Source organism: Coregonus clupeaformis, unplaced genomic scaffold (genome assembly GCF_020615455.1).
Source record: "Coregonus clupeaformis isolate EN_2021a unplaced genomic scaffold, ASM2061545v1 scaf0104, whole genome shotgun sequence".
In the NCBI taxonomy this organism is placed as follows: Eukaryota; Metazoa; Chordata; class Actinopteri; order Salmoniformes; family Salmonidae; genus Coregonus; species Coregonus clupeaformis.
In genome coordinates, this window is record NW_025533559.1 from 228,315 (window position 1) to 248,325 (window position 20,011).

Genomic DNA, 20,011 nt, shown 5'->3' on the forward strand with positions numbered 1-20,011 from the left:
TCGCAGTGCTAGCTGTGCCACTAGAGATCCTGGTTCGAATCCAGGCTCTGTTGTAGCCGGCCACAACCGGGAGACCCATGGGGCGGTGCACAATTGGCCCAGGGTAGGGGAGGGAATGGTCGGCAGGGATGTAGCTCAGTTGGTAGAGCATGGCGTTTGCAACGCCAGGGTTGTGGGTTTGATTCCCATGGGGGGCCACTATGGAAAAAAGATAAAGAAAATAATGTGTGCACTCACTAACTGTAAGTCACTCTGGATAAGAGCGTTGACTAAAATGTCACCAAATATTTTTTCTTTATTTAACCAGGTAAGCCAGTTGAGAACAAGTTCTCATTTACAACTGCGACCTGGCCAAGATAAAGCAAAGCAGTGCGATAAAAACAACAACTCAGAGTTACACATGGGATAAACAAAACATAAAGTCAAAAACAAAAAAATTAAATATATATACAGTGTGTGCGAATGTAGTAAGTTATGGAGGTAAGCCAATAAATAGGCCATTGTGCAAAATAGTTACAATTTCGTATTAACACTGGAATGATAGATGTGCAAAAGATGATGTGCAAATAGAGATAATGGGGTGCAAATTAGCTGAATAGATAACAATATGGGGATGAGGTAGTTGGGTGGGCTAATTTCAGAATGGCTGTGTACAGGTGCAGTGATCGGTAAGCTGCTCAGACAACTGACTCTTAAAGTTAATGAGGGAGATAAGAGTCTCCAGCTTCAGAGATTTTTGCAGTTCGTTCCAGTCATTGGCAGCAGAGAACTGGAAGGAATGGCGGCCAAAGGAGGTGTTGGCTTTGGGGATGACCAGTGAGATATACCTGCTGGAGCGCAGACTACGGGTGAGTGTTGCTATGGTGACCAGTGAGCTAAGGTAAGACGGGGATTTGCCTAGCAGTGATTTATAGATGACCTGGAGCCAGTGGGTTTGGCGACGAATATGTAGTGAGGGCCAGCCAACAAGAGCAACAGGTCACAATGGTGGGTAGTATATGGGGCTTTGGTGACAAAACGGATGGCACTGTGATAGACTACATCCAATTTGCTGAGTAGAGTGTTGGAGGCTATTTTGTAAATGACATCGCCGAAGACAAGGATCGGTAGGATAGTCAGTTTTACGAGGGCATGTTTTGCAGCATGAGTGAAGGAGGCTTTGTTGCGAAATAGGAAGCCGATTCTAGATCTAACTTTTGATTGGAGATGCTTAATGTGAGTCTGGAAGGAGAGTTTACAGTCTAACCAGACACCTAGGTATTTGTAGTTGTCCACATACTCTAGGTCAGACCCGCCGAGAGTAGTGATTCTAGTCGGGTGGGCGGGTGCAAGCAGCATTCGGTTGAAGAGCATGCATTTAGTTTTACTAGTGTTTAAGAGCAGTTGGAGGCTACAGAATGAGTGTTGTATGACGTTGAAGCTCGTTTGGAGGTTTGTTAACACAGTGTCCAATAAAGGGCCAGATGTATACAAAATGGTCTTGTCCGCATAGAGGTGGATCCTAGCTTCACCAGCAGCAAGATATCAAATCAAATCAAATCACATTTTATTGGCCACATGCGCCGAATACAACAGGTGCAGACATTACAGTGAAATGCTTACTTACAGCCCTTAACCAACAGTGCATTTATTTTAACAAAAAAGTAAAAATAAAACAACAACAAAAAAAGTGTTGAGAAAAAAAGAGCAGAAGTAAAATAAAATAACAGTAGGGAGGCTATATATACAGGGGGGTACCGGTGCAGAGTCAATGTGCGGGGGCACCGGCTAGTTGAGGTAGTTGAAGTAATATGTACATGTGGTTAGAGTTAAAGTGACTATGCATAAATAATTAACAGAGTAGCAGCAGCGTAAAAAGGATGGGGTGGGGAGGCCTAGTGCAAATAGTCCGGGTAGCCATGATTAGCTGTTCAGGAGTCTTATGGCTTGGGGGTAGAAGCTGTTGAGAAGTCTTTTGGACCTAGACTTGGCACTCCTGTACCGCTTGCCGTGCGGTAGCAGAGAGAACAGTCTATGACTAGGGTGGCTGTAGTCTTTGACAATTTTGAGGGCCTTCCTCTGATATACACACAGAATAGAGTCGGCCCGAGTATTGAACCCTGTGGCACACCCATAGAGAGGGCCAGAGGTCCAGACAACAGGCCCTCTGTTTTGACACATTGGGCATGGGCAAGCGGCAGCGGAGGGTGCAGACCTGGTGGCCGGGGTAGTGGTAGCCAGGTGGAAAGCATGGCCAGCCGTAGCAAAATGCTTGTTGAAATTCTCGATTATTGTAGATTTATCGGTGGTGACAGTGTTTCTAGCCTCAGTGCAGTAGGCAGTTGGGAGGAGGTGCTTTTATTTTCCATGGACTTTACAGTGTCCCAAAACTTTTTGGAGTTAGTGCTACAGGATGCACATTTCTGTTTGAAAAAGCTAGCCTTTGCTTTCCTAACTGATTGTGTATATTGGTTACTGACTTCGCTGAAAAGTTGCGTATCGCGGGGGCTGTTCGATGCTAATGCAGTACGCCACAGGATGTTTTTGTGCTGGTCAAGGGCAGTCAAGTCTGAGGAGAACCAGGGGCTATATCTGTATTAGTTCTGAGTTTTTTGAATGGGGCATGCTTATTTAAGATTGAGAGGAAAGCACTTTTAAAGAACAACCAGGCATCCTCTACTGATGGAATGAGGTCAATATCCATCCAGGATACCCGGGCCAGGTCAATTAGAAAGGCCTGCTCGCTAAAGTGTTTTAGGGAGCATTTGACAGTGATGAGGGTGGTCGTTTGACCGCGGACCCATTAATGGACGCAGGCAATAAGGCAGTGATCGCTGAGATCCTGGTTGAAGACAGCGGAGGTGTATTTAGAGGGTACATTTGTCAGGATGATATCGATATTGAGGGCATCTATTTTAGATTGTAGGTTGGCCGGGGTGTTAAGCATATCCCAGTTTAGGTCACCAAGCAGTACGAACTCTGAGGATAGATGGGGGGCAATCAGTTCACATATGGTGTCCAGGGCACAGCTCGGGGCTGAGGGGGATCTGTTGCAAGCGGCAACAGTGAGAGACTTATTTCTGGAAAGGTGGATTTTTAGAAGTAGAAGCTCAAACTGTTTGGGCACTGACCTGGATAGTACGATAGAGCTCTGCAGGCTATCTCTACAGTAGATTGCAACCTTGGCAATTCTATCGAGACGGAAAATGTTGTAGTTGGGGATGGACATTTCTGAATTTTTGGTGGACTTCCTAAGCCAGGATTCAGACACTGCTAGAACATCAGGGTTGGCGGAGTGTGCTAACGCAGTGAATAACTCAAACTTAGGGAGGAGGCTTCGGATGTTAACGTGCAAGAAACCAATGCTTTTACGGTTAGAGAAGTCAACAAATGATAACGCCTGGGGAGTAGAAGTGATACTGGGGGCTACAGGGCCTGGGTTAACCTCTACATCACCAGAGGAACAGAGGAGGAGTAGAATAAGGATACGGCTAAAGGCTTTAAGTACTGGTCTTCTAGTGTGTTGGGTACAGAGGAAAAAAAGGGGCAGGTTTCCGGGCGTTGTAGAATAGATTCAGGGCATTATGTACAGAAAAGGATATGGAAGGATATGAGTACAGTGGAGGTAAACCTAAGCGTTGGGTAACGATGAAAGAGATAGCATCACTGGAGGCACTGATTGAGTCGGTCTCCGCGTGTATGGCAGGTTGAGCTGGGCTGAGGGATCTACAGTGGAATAGTACAATAAGAAATAACCGAAACAGCAATAAGCAAGGCATATTGACATGGGAGAGAGCATAAAGCAATCACAGGTGTTATTCGAGAGAGCTAAGACAACAGCTGGTAATGGCGACAAAGTTTGGGCTGAGGCTAAACATAAACAGGATGCGGTACCGTATAAAGGAACAGTCCAGCAGGCATCAGCTGTATAGCTGAGTTATCATAAGGTCCGGTGAACAGCAACAGGAGAGTTCGGAGGTAGTTCGGGGGCTGCTATAGCACTGGCGAGCAAGAGACCGTGCACGGCTAGCGTGTGCTAGCGGGCTGGGGCTAGCAGATGGATCTTCGTGGTCGACGTCGTAACGGGAAACCTGTTGTAATCACATCAGACGATTTCGTCTGCAGATTAGTCGTGTTGATCGGCGGGGCTCCGTGTCAACACTAGGAGGTCCTGTCCAGTTGACAGAGAGGTAGATAGCCGGGAGAAGGGCCTGGCTCGCAGCTAGCTCAAGGCTGATTAGCCAACAACAACGTCCATTTGATTGCAGCTATCTAGCTACGATGATCCGGTGTTAAAGGTCTTGTGAATCAGTGATTCCGGCAGAAAAACCGATATGTTCTGGGTCGATAACGCGCTGTGCAGACAGTGCAGACTGGCCGATAATAGTCCAGGCTAGAGCTGGCTGGTAGGTAGTGCAGGCCACGGACAATGGTGAGAAACCACTAACGGTGTCTAATAGCAAGTAGCTAGTTAGCTGGCTACTCCCGTCCGGTAGACAGAGAGGTAGATAGCCGGGATATGGGCCTGGCTCAAGGCTATCTCAAGGCTAACTGGTGCTTGCTTCAGGGGCAGTGGTGATTAGCCAAACAGCAACATCCAATTCGGTTGCGGCTAGCTAGTTGCGATCCGGTGTTAATGTCCAGTGATTCAGTTATAATTGATTAAAACACACTGTTTTGAAATGAAGGTCTACAGTAGCCTCAACAGCACTCTGTAGGGTAGCACCACAGTGTAGCCAGAGGACAGCTATTTTCTGTCCTCCTCTGGGTACATTGACTTCAATACAAACCCTAGGAGGCTCATGGATCTCACCCCCTTCCATAGACTTACACAGTAATTATGACAACTTCCGGAGGATGTCCTCCAACCTATCAGAGTTCTTGCAGCATGAACTGACATGTTGTCCACCCAATCAAAGGATCAGAGAATGAATCTAGTACTGAAAGCATAAGCTACAGCTAGCTTGTACTGCAGTGCATAAAATGTGGCAAGTAGTTGAACAGTTTTTAACAAATTCATTTATTCAAAAATGAAGGAGCAGCAAGAGAGAGAGAGTGAGCTAGCTATATTTCCTTGTATTTTTTTTCTCTTTCACTTTCACTTGCAGTTAGCTAGTTTAGCCTACTGAAACACCCGGCTCAAACAAAGGGATGCTATGTTAGCTAGCTGGCTATGGCTATCCAACACTGGAACTCTTCCAAGTCAAGGTAAGCTTTTATGTTTTATGAATTTATTGCCACCGGGGTCACCGGTGTAACTGCTGAACTGCTACACTGTACTGCATGATTGTAGCGGGTTTACTAACACGTTAGTTCTGTTAGCTATGTTGATGATGACAACGATGTAGGCTGTGTGTAGACGTTAGCAGTTATGATATGAAGGTTTGGCTTGGAAAGGTTTTTCGCCTGGTCACAGACAGCTGATGTGTTGTGCACTGTGAAGTCCACAAGTGAAGGGAAATGGTGAGAGGAGGACAGCACGTAGATGCGAGAAGGAATTATATATACAATGAGCAAAGTGATCATGCTGTTTGTATGTGGCTGCTATGAAAGTGAACTGTGTTTGACTGTGATCAGGGGTGTATTCATTCTCCCGAATCTGTTGAAAAACATTTCTTAAACAGTCTCCATATATAATTCCATTAATTTTTTCAACTGGTACTGGGGGACCTTCAGAGGAGTCTTGTGAGGCCTGTGGGCGTCCTAGAGCAAAGAGTCTCACCTTTGCACAGAGGGGTCATATTAGTGTGTAGCCCAAATGGTTCGGACGCTACAGACGATTTTGTGAAAAGACTGATTTTAGGGACGTCTCATGGTCTGACAAACACAGCTCTAGCGCTGTCACCTTTCACCGCAGATGCGGAAGTGCGACCGACATAGGCAGATGCGGTGGATTGAGGCGCATCCAACAGATGTCTAGCTTAAACTGATGGATTTTGATGGGGATATTTTTATTATGCTCATTAGATTTCTGTGGGGAATAAAATCTGAACAATACCTGAATTTGTTCAACAGAAACTCTAATTTGCAACTTTTGGACTAATGATTACACCCTAGATCAGCTAGATGCAGGGCGGTATTGAACGTGTCACTGTCTGTACCTTGATTACTACACATTTTCTCTCGACCTGTGCACCGACATTGTAAACTTTTATTCATAGGCTAGGGTGTAGCATGGGTATAGGGAAAATGTGAGTATCATGTAGTAGCCTAAACCTATCGATGTTACATTGAGCTGGGTGAAGGGAATATGAATTATGAATGGCAGTCATCCAATATGCTGTAATAGAAATAAGGCCATGCTCATAAAAAAAAAATTTGTGCGCCCTCATCTTAAACGGCACCGACCACCACTGTTCTTGACCTCTACTGCACAACAATGTTTGGGATGCATTGTTTGTGTTTCTGCAGTGAAGTTGCCCCTAGACACTGATCTTGAGTCAGTTATGCATTTTCCCCACTAATTGTAAAGGTTAGGATTAGGGGAGGGGAAGCTGATCCTAGATCCATACATAGGGGAAACTTACCCCAGAGCTGTTTCTGCAGATAAACTGCTTGTTCGACAAAAGGCTACATTTATTTTTATCTTGGTATATTTGTGGGTTTGTGTGTTGAGAATTCATTACTGCAAAGTAAAATATATATATATATAGACCTTGTTAGGTATTTTGTTATTCCAAATATTCTAGTGACAAAATATCAACACATTACATTACATTATATTTATTCACAAACAGGCTGTAATAAAATGTCCAACAAATTCATATATTCATAAAATGTTTTACAATGTCAACCTCATGATATGTTATCAGATAACATTAATGGATAGGGAAAATATTTCAAGTTTACTCTTCTGAGTCCACTTTCTCGTAATGGAGTAATGAATAATATTGCTTTGTCCTTGTTTGTCCGTGAAGAAGTAATACAACATTATAGATTTCCCTGGAAGATCGATATATTTTCCGTGTTGACCTCAAAGGAAATAGTATACTGTATATGAGCTCCTCTTCCACCAGCAAATGTTCTGTTCCATAGGCATCTTGTCCTTGAGGCCTGAATGGGGACAACGCTGCAGCTGCGCCACAGAGCATTGAGGCCCCTTGGCGAGCTGCGCCTCAGTGACTTCACCCAGTTTTGCCCTCTCACAACAAGACCTCAGAGAATCTCCACTGTCCATCTTTGGTTGGGTTTGTTTGGATCAAACATGTTGAGAATCACCTGTTTTTTGTCGTAGTTTTGTCCACCTGTTAAGATAGACAAAAGGTTTGAGTTGGGCGTTATTCCATGACCATAAAATGCATCCTTCCTCCCTTCCTTGAGGCAATCACTTATCGGTCAAGGTTGGATCAGTGAAAGCAACAAAGTGGAAACCTTGCCTTCACTTATCCAATCACTTACAAATAAGTGATTACCTCAAGTAAGCGAGAAAGGAGGGCCACATTTTTAGGGTATTCAAACCCTTTCCGTCTCTAAACTTGACACAATACTGAATCCAGCTTTTTCAAGATCAAACGGGACAGGAGATATGCTTGTTCAAAGTTTGGAATTTCAGTTGATTACTATAGCTCCACCCTTGGGCCAATCAGTGTAATTTTGTAAATGCCAGATCTCTATGGCAAGATGCATAATTCACCCAAGTTTCGTGCCAGTGGTTTCTGAGATATCGTGTGTGACTAACTAACGTGCGTACATATTAACGTACGAATGGGCTGAGACAGATCCATAGTCCCCCCTCCGGTTTCATCGTGGGGGACAGTGAAATGAAACCAGTGAATAATAACTTACACTGACACACAAACTAGATTCTGTATTCCAAATGGACGCCTAGACCACTACAGCCTAGGCACTTTCTCTTGCCTTCTGATTGGCTGGGTGGAAATGTTGTCATATTGCTTCTACCTATCCAATCCTCTCAGATCTACAGGAGTGGCTGGGGAGTAAGGGCTGGGGGTCGATTTGGAATTCAGCAAACATGGGTCATATTCATCAGTGCACACTGTAGCCTAGTGAATATGACCCTGGTAATCCATGTCTGTTGTTGTTTCTGCCTCACCTTTGACCTCCAGGAGCAGGTTGGGTGTGGCGGTATAGCGGATGAGGCCGTCAGGAGTGATGTTCCAGCAGGAATGTTGTTTGGCAGGCTCAGGGGACACGCCCATGCGACTGCCTGCCATGGCCACGCTACTGCATGGAACCACACAGCAATACTCAAGCATCTGGACAAACAGGGACATAGACAGAGAGTAGATTAGATTGGAAAACTTGATTACGCTCTAAAGAGGAAATCATTTGTGCAGCATACATACCAAAACTACAGACAGTAAATCACACACTTAAAAAAATGGGCCTGCTCACTCAAAAGTTATTCTACACCCAAAAAATGGATGGATGCTGGATCCTGGTCCATAATCCATGATTATCCTGGTCAATAACTTCAATTTATGTGAAGTTACAAGGCCACGTTCTTCTCTGGAAGTATAAAGTATAAGGACTGAAGGTGCAACCCACGACCGAGACATAGACTACTAGATAGGTAGAATACTTAACAAATCTCCAAAGGGAAAATGTATTACCCAAGAACTGGGTCTGACACCCACTTTTGCGCAAACCCTACAGTGATGGTTCTAGTGCAGGGATATTCAAATCTGGACCTCGAATCAGGTTCCACTGCTGATTTTTATTCTTCCCCTCTAATCAAAGACTGATTAGACCTCGAATACCAGGTGGGTGCAATTAATTATCAGGTAGAACAGAAAACCAGCAGTACTCCAGCCTCAGATTGAAATACCCCTGCTCAAGTGCTTGTTATGCCACAGCACTAAATGTAGGGCTTTCCTGGCCTGTCCACCTGCACCTCTAAACACCCCGTTGCCATGACAATTGTCCCTAGCCATACCTTGCAGTGGAGATGTCCATCCTGATAGAACCAGATCTGTTCGACTCCGCCCGTCTCCTCCGTTGCCTGGATACGCATCAGCTTGACGTCGTCCATATCCCCGGTGACGGACATCAAAAGGCCCGCCTCCTGGCTCCTCAACCGGAAGTGCACCCGTCGCTGCTCAGGTAACACACACATGGACATGCATGGATACACACACATGCATATACACACACACACACACACACACACACACACACACACACACACACACACACACACACACACACACACACACACACACACACACACACACACACACACACACACACACACACACACACACACACACACACACACACACACACACACACAGACAGGCACACAGACAGGCACACACACACACAGACAGGCACACACACACTGGATTAGGGCCTCTGTTTACTGTCTATAAACCACAGATAGTTCTCAGTACAAAGTGCTCTCAATGTACACTAAATATACAAAAGTATGTGGACACCCCTTCAAATGTGTGGATTCGGTTATTTCAGCTACACCCATTGCTGACAGGTGTATAAAATTAAGCACACAGCCATGCAATCTTCATAGACAAACATTGGCAGTAGAATGGCCTTACTGAAGAGCTCAGTGACTTTCAACGTGGCACGTCATAGGATGCCACCTTTCCAACAAGTCAGTTCGTCAAATTTCTGCCCTGCTAGTGTGGCCCCGGTCAACTGTAAGTGCTGTTATTGTGAAGTGGAAACGTCTAGAAGCAACAACGGCTTAGCCGCGAAATGATAGGCCACACAAGCTCACAGAACGGGACCGCCGAGTGCTGAAGCGTGTAGTGCGGAAAAAACGTCTGTCCTCGGTTGCAACACTCACTACCGAGTTCCAAACTGCCTCTGGAAGCAACTTCAGCACAAGAACTGTTGGTCGGGAGATTAATTAAATGGGTTTTCATGGCTGAGCAGCCGCACACAAGCCTAAGATCACCATGCACAATGCCAAGCGTCGGCTGGAGTGGTGTAAAGCTTGCAGCCATTGGACTCTGGAGCAGTGGAAACTCGTTCTCTGGAGTGATGAATCACGCATCACCATCAGGCAGTCCGACGGACGAATCTGGTTTGACGGATGCCAGGAGAACGCTACCTGCCTGAATGCATAGTGCCAACTGTAAAGTTTGGTAGAGGAAGAATAATGGTCTGTTGCTGTTTTTCATGGATTGGGCAAGGCCCCTTAGTTCCAGTGAAGGGAAATCTTAACGCTACAGCAGAAAATGACATTCTAGACGATTATGTGCTTCCAACTTTGTGGCAAAAGTTTGGGGAAGGCCCTTTCCTGTTTCAGCATGACAAGGCCCCCGTGCACAAAGTGAGGTCCATACAGAAATGGTTTGTCGTGATTGGTGTGGAAGAACTTAACTGGCCTGCAGAGAGCCCTGACCTCAACCCCATCGAACACCTTTGGGCTTAGGCAGGGATTCAATCCTAGGCCTGTTACAGAGCAGTGCACTAGAGAGCTGAAAAAGCACCTTTAAAAATGCTTTTTCCCTGACTTGTAGAGCTCACATTTTGGCTCAAGTGTAAATTCCATTTAAAAGTCTGTTATAGTGCGCAGCTCTATTGACGTGCCTTGGATTGAATCCCGGCCTCAATCTCTGTGCGCCCACATAATCACGTAATCACATTTGAGATGGCTTTTCACCTGGATCAGTGGGCGCAGGGATCCGATTCGCTGCCAGCTACTGAACGTGCGCCAATCAGGCACCTCGCCGGGCTTCAGCAGAATCTGAGCACCACGGTAGTTGATCCCCTCATACAGCATCCACCTGTCAATCAAAGAAGTAAAGGGTCAATCAAAACCGAGTGTGACTCAAAACCCAAGTGTTAGTCATAGTCAAGTATCAATCAAAACCAAGTGTCAATTAAACTCACGTGTCAATAAAAAAGTAACAATACACCCTAGCAAAGCTTGGTATCTCACATATTACATTTGACTGAAATTATTTCTTACAGTGTCAATCAAAGACAAGGTAAAAACACAGTTACCAAACTAGGTGTCTCACATGTCATTTTAAGAAACTATTCCTTTGCCTTTTCACTCACTCAATCCCCATAAAAACACATCAACACAGTAACATGTGTCTGTGCGTTTGGGCCTTTGCTAATTTTATCGCTTTATCTGGAATCAAAAGCTCCATTCTCTCCCTGCAAGAATGTCCCACTCTTGAGTTATAGACCCTGCCGGGTCCCCTTGTGTTCCCGTGTGTTCCAGAGGTGAGTCCACACCTCCAGTCTGAATATCACACACAATCAATAATTTTCCACCGGTCCTGGACCAGACCTCATCTCACCGACATTTCCCTTCCCTCTTCCCATGATGCCTCGATTTGAGATTCCTACTTCCTGCTGACCTTGCGTTCGACACTAACCTCGTTCCCAGTCTAAATTGCTTCGGAGAGAGACGGCTGGTAGACAAGATTAGTTCTACACTAAACTTGATGCCCCATTTCCATAACTGTGAACTGTGCAATAATAGGTCTGTAGTCACCTCACTAAACTATCTATGCAATAATAGCTACAACTATAATTCCCACACAGGCACCTTGTGTGAAGTGCATTGTGTTCTATGTTTACAAAAGGTTGATGAACTGTTCTGGGGGTGTTAATGGCAAGTGACAGTGGCAGTGAAGTTGTGCTATGACATGAGATACCTTTGGGTTTGTTTAATACATTGATGAATTCCCAAATTTTCCCCAGACATGCCACTATGCAAATCTTATGCCGAACATGTAGTCCATATTGCTTTTTTAAATACCAATATTGAAATTATTTAAAACATTATGTTTTATTTCGCAGTCACAATTGGGACCAATGGGAACAAAGTGCTCTGCCTATAATACAATAAAATTACATTTACCTCCATTCCTTAGCCCCAAAATCTACATACAGTGCATTCGGAAAGTCTTCAGATCCTTTGACTTTCTGCACATTTTGTTATGTTACAGCCTTATTCTAAAATGGATTAAATCAGTGTTTTTTCTTCATCAATCTACACACAATACCCCATAATGACAAAGCAAAATCACATTTTTAGAAAGGTTTGCAAATGTATTTGAAATATTACATTTACATAAGTATTCAGACCCTTTACTCAGTACTTTGTTGAAGCACCTTTGGCAGCGATTACAGCCTCAAGTATTCTTGGGTATGGCACTACAAGCTTGACACACCTGTATTTGAGGAGTTTCTCCCATTATTCTCTGCAGATCCTCTCAATCTCTGTCAGGTTGGATGGGGAGCGTCAGAGATGTTCGACTGGGTTCAAGTCCGGGCTCTGGTTGGGCCACTCAAGGACATTCAGAGACTTGTCCCGAAGCCACTCCTGCGTTGTCTTTGCTGTGTGCTTAGGGTCGTTGTCCTGTTGGAAGGTGAACCTTCGCCCCCAGTCTGAGGACCTGAGCGCTCTGGAGCAGGTTTTCATCAAGGATCTCTCTGTACTTTGCTCCGTTCATCTTTCCCTCGATACTGACTAGTCTCCCAGTCCCTGCCAGGTTTCCTCTAGATGTGACGCTTGGCATTCAGGCCAAAGAGTTCAATCTTGGTTTTATCAGACCAGATAATCTTGTTTGTCATGGTCTGAAAGTCCTTTAGGTGCCTTTTGGCAACCTCCAAGCGGGCTGTCATGTGCCTTTTACTGAGGAGTGGCTTCCATCTGGCCACTCTACCATAAAGGCCTGATTGGTGGAGTGCCGCAGAGATGGTTGTCCTTCTGGAAGGTTCTCCCATCTCCACAGAGGAACTCTGGAGCTCTGTCAGAGTGACCATCGGGTTCTTGGTCACCTCCCTGACCAAGGCCCTTCTCCTCCGATTGCTCAGTTTGGCCGGGCGGCCAGCTGTAGGAAGAGTCTTGGTGGTTCCAAACTTCTTCCATTTAAGAATGATGGAGGCCATTTTGTTCTTGGGGACCTTCAATGCTGCAGACATTTTGTGGTACCCTTCCCCAGATCTGTTTCTCGACAAAATCCTATCTCGGAGCTCTACGGACAACCCCTTTGACCTCATGGCTAGGTTTTTGCTCTGACATGCACTGTCAACTATGGGACCTTATGTAGACAGGTATGTGCCTTTCCGAATCATGTAAAATCAATTGAATTTACCACAGGTGGACTCCAATCAAGTTTTAGAAACATCTCAAGGATGATCAATGGAAACAGGATGCACCTGAGCTCAATTTTGAGTCTATAATATTTATGCAAATACGGTATTTCAGTTATTTCATTTTTTTATTATTTTTTATTATTTTTATTTTGAAAACCTGTTTCGCTTTGTCATTATGGGGTATTGTGTGTAGATTGATGAGTGGAAATAATAATTTAAGCAATTTTAGAATAAGGCTGTAAAGTAACAAAATGTGGAAAAATGGAAGGGGTCTGAATACTTTCTGAATGTAAGCACACACACCTAAACCCAGTTACCCACATACCCCAGCCCTGTTACCCTCATGCCCTAACCCTAACACCCACATGCCAATACCCTAATATTGATACATTCAAGTACAGGTACACCCATATACTAGCACTAAATGCCCTATTTGTTACTCATATGACTCTAGTTCCTTTGCCAATTCACCTCATCCCTGTTACTTGCCGATCGCAGCCATGTTTTTTTTTAAGGGGGTAGATCAGCTTTCATATTGCAGATAGATTGTAACTTCCATCAATCTAATTGTCTGCATCACTTCCAATCCCCCATATGTTTTTTTTCTCTCGCAAAAATACAGTTGAAGTCGGAAGTTTACATACACTTAGGTTGGAGTCATTAAAACTTGTTTTTCAACCATTCCACAAATTTCTTGTTAACAAACTATAGTTTTGGCAAGTCGGTTAGGACATCTACTTTGTGCAAGACACAAGTAATTTTTCCAACAATTGTTTACAGACAGATTATTTCACTTATAATTCACTGTATCACCATTCCAGTGGGTCAGAAGTTTACATACACTAAGTAGACTGTGCCTTTAAACAGCTTGGAAAATTCCAGAGTAAAACAAGGAATTGCAAATAAATTCATTAAAAATCCTACAATGTGATTTTCTGGATTTTTTTTCTCAATTTGTCTGTCATAGTTGACGTGTACCTATGATGAAAATTACAGGCCTCTCTCATCTTTTTAAGTGGGAGAACTTGCACAATTGGTGGCTGACTAAATACTTTTTTTCCCCACTGTATATACATTTTATGGACACAGTCAATTTAACAATAATTATATTTTGTTTGTTTTTACTCCTGAACTTCCTCTACCCTCAACCTCTCTGATCATTTTCATGATGTTTGCCTCTGTATGCCATATCTTTCTAACTGTGCTCTTTCACAAAAGCTCTCAACCTATAACCCATATACTTATTATGGACTCAGTATGCTTTACATTAGTTATCCTGTTGTTATTAGTTGTTGTTAGTTGTTATTAGTCCCATCCTTCAGCTCCATTCAACACCTCCCATCTATCTCTTAACACCATCCATATTGGATTTCTATTTGCCATATATTTTTCAACTGTACTGTGATGTTTCACAAAAGTTCTGAACCCTTCTATTCTCATTGTAAATTGAAAATAAACATTTTTGCTAAAAGTATTATTATATTATTGATCGATTGACTATGACTTTTCAGATCACCCAGTAGTGCTATCTGCAGGGTTAGCTCCAGGTAAATATTGCAATCCTTCAGCCATTCCTGGACCTTTGACCAAAAACAAGCTACAAATGGACAGTACCAAAACAAATTATCTAATGATTCTGTCTCTTCGCAGCAAAATCTGCAGAGCTGGAAGATTGTATCCCCCATATAAATAACGTTCTATTGGTAGCAAGAATTTTGGCCGCCCAACAACCTGCCCGCTTGACCCCATCCCCTCCTCTCTTCTCCAGACCATCTCCGGTGACCTTCTCCCCTACCTCACCTCGCTGATCAACTCATCCTTGACCGCTGGCTATGTCCCTTCCGTCTTCAAGAGAGCGAGAGTTGCACCCCTTCTCAAAAAACCAACACTCGATCCCACTGATGTCAACAACTACAGACCAGTATCCCTTCTTTCTTTTCTTTCCAAAACTATTGAGCGTGCCGTCTTTAGCCAACTCTCTTGCTATCTCTCTCAGAATGACCTTCTTGATCCAAACCAGTCAGGTTTCAGGACTGGTCATTCAACTGAGACTGCTCTTCTCTGTGTCACGGAGGCTCTCCGCACTGCTAAAGCTAACTCTCTCTCCTCTGCTCTTGTCCTTCTAGACCTGTCTGCTGCCTTTGATACTGTGAACCATCAGATCCTCCTCTCCACCCTCTCCGAGCTGGGCATCTCCGGCGCGGCTCACTCCTGGATTGCGTCCTACCTGACCGGTCGCTCCTACCAAGTGGCGTGGCGAGAAGCTGTCTCCGCACCACGTGCTCTCACCACTGGTGTCCCCCAGGGCTCAGTTCTAGGCCCTCTCCTATTCTCCCTATACACCAAGTCACTTGGCTCTGTCATATCCTCACATGGCCTCTCCTATCACTGCTACGCTGACGATACACAACTAATCTTCTCCTTTCCCACTTCTGATAACCAGGTGGCGAATCGCATTTCTGCATGTCTGGCAGACATATCAGTATGGATGACGGATCACCACCTCAAGCTGAACCCTGGCAAGACGGAGCTGCACTTCCTCCCGGGGAAGGACTGCCCGTTCCATGATCTCGCCATCACGGTTGACAACTCCGTTGTGTCCTCCTCCCAGAGTGCGAAGAGCCTTGGCGTGACCCTGGACAACACCCTGTCGTATCCGCTAACATCAAGGCGGTGACCCGATCCTGCAGGTTCATGCTCTACAACATTCGGAGAGTACGACCCTGCCTTACACAGGAAGCGGCACAGGTCCTAATCCAGGCACTTGTCATCTCCCGTCTGGATTACTGCAACTCGCTGTTGGCTGGGCTCCCTGCCTGTGCCATTAAACCCCTACAACTCATCCAGAATGCCGCAGCCCGTCTGGTGTTCAACCTTCCCAAGTTCTCTCACGTCACCCCGCTCCTCCGCACACTCCACTTGCTTCCAGTTGAAGCTCGCATCTGTTACAAGACCATGGTGCTTGCCTATGGAGCTGTGAGGGGATCGGCACCTCTGTACCTTCAGGCTCTTATCAGTCCCTACACCCAAACGAGGGCATTGCGTTCATCCACCTCTGGCCTGCTGGCTCTCCTTCCTCTGCGGAAGCATAGTTCCCGCTCAGCCCAGTCAAAACTGTTCGCTGCTCTGGCACCCCAATGGTGGAACAAGCTCCCTCACGACGCCAGGACAGCGGAGTCACTCACCACCTTCCGGAGACATTTGAAACCCCACCTCTTTAAGGAATACCTGGGATAGGATAAAGTCATCCTTCTACCCCCCTGAATTTTTTTTTAAATAATAATAATACAAAATATATTTAAAAAAAACATATTGTAAAGTGGTTATCCCACTGGCTATAGGGTGAATGCACCAATTTGTAAGTCGCTCTGGATAAGAGCGTCTGCTAAATGACGTAAATGAAATGTAAATGTAATAATAATTGAAATTGAAAAATTCTAAGTTTTGAATCTGCGTCATTTTGCGTATCCATTCATAAACACTATGCCATGGAATCGGTACGTCAAAATCTCTTCCCAACTATTTTGCAATCTATATGGGACGGCTGTCAATCCTTTGGTCCTTAAATGAAACTGGTATACTTTCTTATTTATCACAATTTTCTTTAACCAGTTATGTTCTTTAATGCAGGGCCGACAAACAAGTTTCTTTCTTTTTCCCCCTTCCACTTTCCTCTTCCATTTTTGCATTAGTGCTGCAATTATTTGGTTGTAATTTTGGGTAGCGCAGACATTTCCATGATATAATTTACGAAGATTAAACTTTTTTTTTTACAATCAAAAAGTAATGTTTTTTTTTTAATCAATTAGTATATTTGAGTTTAACCACAATATTTGATGCATTATTTGTTCTGTCGTCCTGGAAGATTAAATTGAAATTGCAACAAACTTTCTATGGCTTGTTTTAGAAATAGTGATATTTGGGAGATGATTTCCTTTTCAAATAACTGAAAGTAAGAGGTTGTAATCTGAATAAAGGGGAAAAGGCCATTCTTGAAAATGGGGTGAGACAATCTTACTAATTTGGTAGAGAACCAGTTTGGATTTAAGTATAACTTTTGTATGACTGAAGCTTTTAGTGATAGGTCTAATTTTTTAATATTTAATAATTTCTGTCCTCCGAATTCATATTCATTATATAAATAGGCCCGTTTAATTTTGTCTGGCTTGCCGTTCCAAATAAAATGGAATCTTTTTGTGTCAAATAATTAAAAAAACTGTTCGCTAGGCGTAGGCAAGACCATAAGCAAATAGGTAAACTGGGATAATACTAAAGAGTTAATCAGGGTGATTTTTCCACAAATAGACAGGTATTTGTGGTCCCGTGTATCTCAGTTGGTAGAGCATGGCGCTTGCAACGCCAGGGTTGTGGGTTTGATTCCCATGGGGGACCAGTACAAAAATGTATGCACTCACTACTGTAAGTCGCTCTGGATAAGAGTGTCTGCTAAATGACAAAATGTAAACTGTATTTACCTTTCCATGGTAGCAAGATCTTATCTATTTTTGCTAACTTTCTATTGAAATGTATTGGAGTGTGATATTATTGTTGGATCTGATTTTAATAGCTAACATTTCAATGGCCATAATAAATAGATATGCTGATAATGGACAACCTTGTTTTACTCCTCTTGACAGTTTAAAACTTTTTGAGAAATAGACATGATTTACTATTTTACACCTAGGGTTACTATACATGATTTTAACCCATTTTATAAGAGATTCTCCAAAATTGAAATGCTCCAGGCATTTATATATAAACTCCAGTCGTACTTGATCCCTTTTCAAAGTCTGCTATGAATAGCAGGACTGGTTTACCAGATTTTTCATAGTGTTCTTTTGTTTCCAGTACTTGCCTTATATTATCTCCAATGTATCGTTAATGTAAAAAACCTGTCTGATTAGAATGAATAATGTCCGACAATACCTTTTAAATTCTATGCGCTATACATTTTGCTAGAATTTTTGCATCACAACACTGTGGCGCCAGAGAAGATGGCTGCCATTTTACAGCCCTCTAACCAATTGTACTATTATGTGTGTTTTTCCGCGTTATTTGTAATTTATTTTGTACATAATGTTTCTGCCATCGTCTCTTATAACCAAAAAGAGCTTCTGGATATCAGGACAGCGATTACTCACCTCGTATTGGACGAATATTTTTTCTTCAACGAGGCGGCCGCGAACGATATCCTACAGACACCCGACAAGGCCCAAATCCCCGTCATTCGCATTAGGAAGAGACAGAGATATCGTGGACGTAGGTCGGGGTGCCTTGTAAGGATCCGACGGCGAGCGAGTAAACTGCCTCTCCCATCAATCCTATTAGCCAATCTTCAATCATTTGAGAATAAATGGGATGACCTAAGATTACGGTTATCCTACCAATGGGACATTAAAAACTATAATATCTTATGTTTCACCGAGTCGTGGCTGAACGATGACATGGACAACATACAGCTAGTGGGCTATACGCTACATCGGCAGGATAGAATGGCTGACTCCGGTAAAACAAGGGGTGGCGGTCTGTGTATATGTGTAAACAACAGCTGGTGCATAAAATCAAATACTAAGGAAGTCTCGAGGTTTTGCTCGCCTGAGTTAGAGTATCTTATGATAAGCTGTAGACCACACTATTTACCAAGAGAGTTTTCATCTATATTTTTCATAGCTGTCTATTTACCACCACAAACCAATGCTGGCATTAAGATTGCACTGAATGAGCTGTATAAGGCCATAAGTCAACAGGAAAATGCTCATCCAGAGGCTGCGCTCCTAGTGGCCGGGGACTTTAATGCAGGGAAACTTAAATCCGTTCTACCTAATTTCTACCAGCATGTTAAATGTGCAACCAGAGGGGGAAAAAAAACTCTAGACCACCTTTAATCCACACACAGAGACTCATACAAAGCTCTCCCTCGCCCTCCATTTGGCAAATCTGACCATCTATCCTCCTGATTCCTGCTAAAAACTAAAGCAGGAAGCACCAGTGACTCGGTTAATAAAAAAGTGATTCTTCAGATAGCATTGAGGAGTACACCACATCTCTCACTGGCTTCATCAATAAGTGCATTGATGATGTCGTCCCCACAGTGACCGTACATACATACCCCAACCAGAAGCCATGGATTACAGGAAACATCCGCACTGAGCTAAAGGGTAGAGCTGCCGCTTTCAAGGAGCGGGACTCTAACCCGGACGCTTATAAGAAATCCCGCTATGCCCTCCGACGAACCATCAAACAGGCAAAGAGTCAATACAGGACTAAGATTGAATCGTACTACACCGGCTCTGACACTCGTCGGATGTGGCAGGGCTTGAAAACTATTACAGACTACAAAGGGAAGCACAGCCGCGAGCTGCCCAGTGACACAAGACTTCCAGACGAGCTAAACCACTTCTATGCTCGCTTCGAGGCAAGCAACACTGAAGCATGCATGAGAGCACCAGCTGTTCCGGATGACTATGTGATCACGCTCTCCGTAGCCGATGTGAGTAAGAGTTTTAAGTAGGTCAACATTCACAAGGCCGCAGGGCCAGACGGATTACCAGGACGTGTACTCTGAGCATGTGCTGACCAACTGGCAAGTGTCTTCACTGACATTTTCAACATGTCCCTGACTGAGTCTGTAATACCAAAATGTTTCAAGCAGACCACCATAGTCCCCGTGCCCAAGGACACTAAGATAACCTGCTTAAATGACTACCGACCCATAGCACTGACGTCTGTAGCCATGAAGTGCTTTGAAAGGCTGGTCATGGCTCACATCAACACCATTATCCCAGAAACCCTAGACCCACTCCAATTTGCATACCGCCCCAACAGATCCACAGATGATGCAATCTCTATTGCACTCCACACTGTCCTTTCCCACCTGGACAAGAGGAACACCTACGTGAGTATGCTATTCATTGACTACAGCTCAGCATTCAACACCATAGTGCCCTCAAAGCTCATCACTAAGCTAAGGATCCTGGGACTAAACACC

General features: G+C 44.0%; 1 protein-coding gene across 2 annotated transcripts in view; it reads right to left on the reverse strand.

Moving 5' to 3' along the window:
* Positions 1-6,686: 6,686 nt before the first annotated feature.
* The window catches only part of LOC121549118 (beta/gamma crystallin domain-containing protein 1), a 49,923-nt gene continuing 36,598 nt past the window's right edge, over positions 6,687-20,011 (reverse strand). For both annotated transcript variants that reach the window (XM_041860973.1, XM_041860972.1), the window contains 4 exons: positions 10,568-10,691; positions 8,876-9,034; positions 8,033-8,195; positions 6,687-7,223 (listed from right to left, as the gene is read on the reverse strand). In XM_041860973.1, coding sequence (XP_041716907.1) covers positions 7,135-7,223; positions 8,033-8,195; positions 8,876-9,034; positions 10,568-10,691 — 535 coding nt within the window. In that variant the 3' untranslated portion in view covers positions 6,687-7,134. The remainder of the gene's footprint in view (positions 7,224-8,032; positions 8,196-8,875; positions 9,035-10,567; positions 10,692-20,011) is intronic.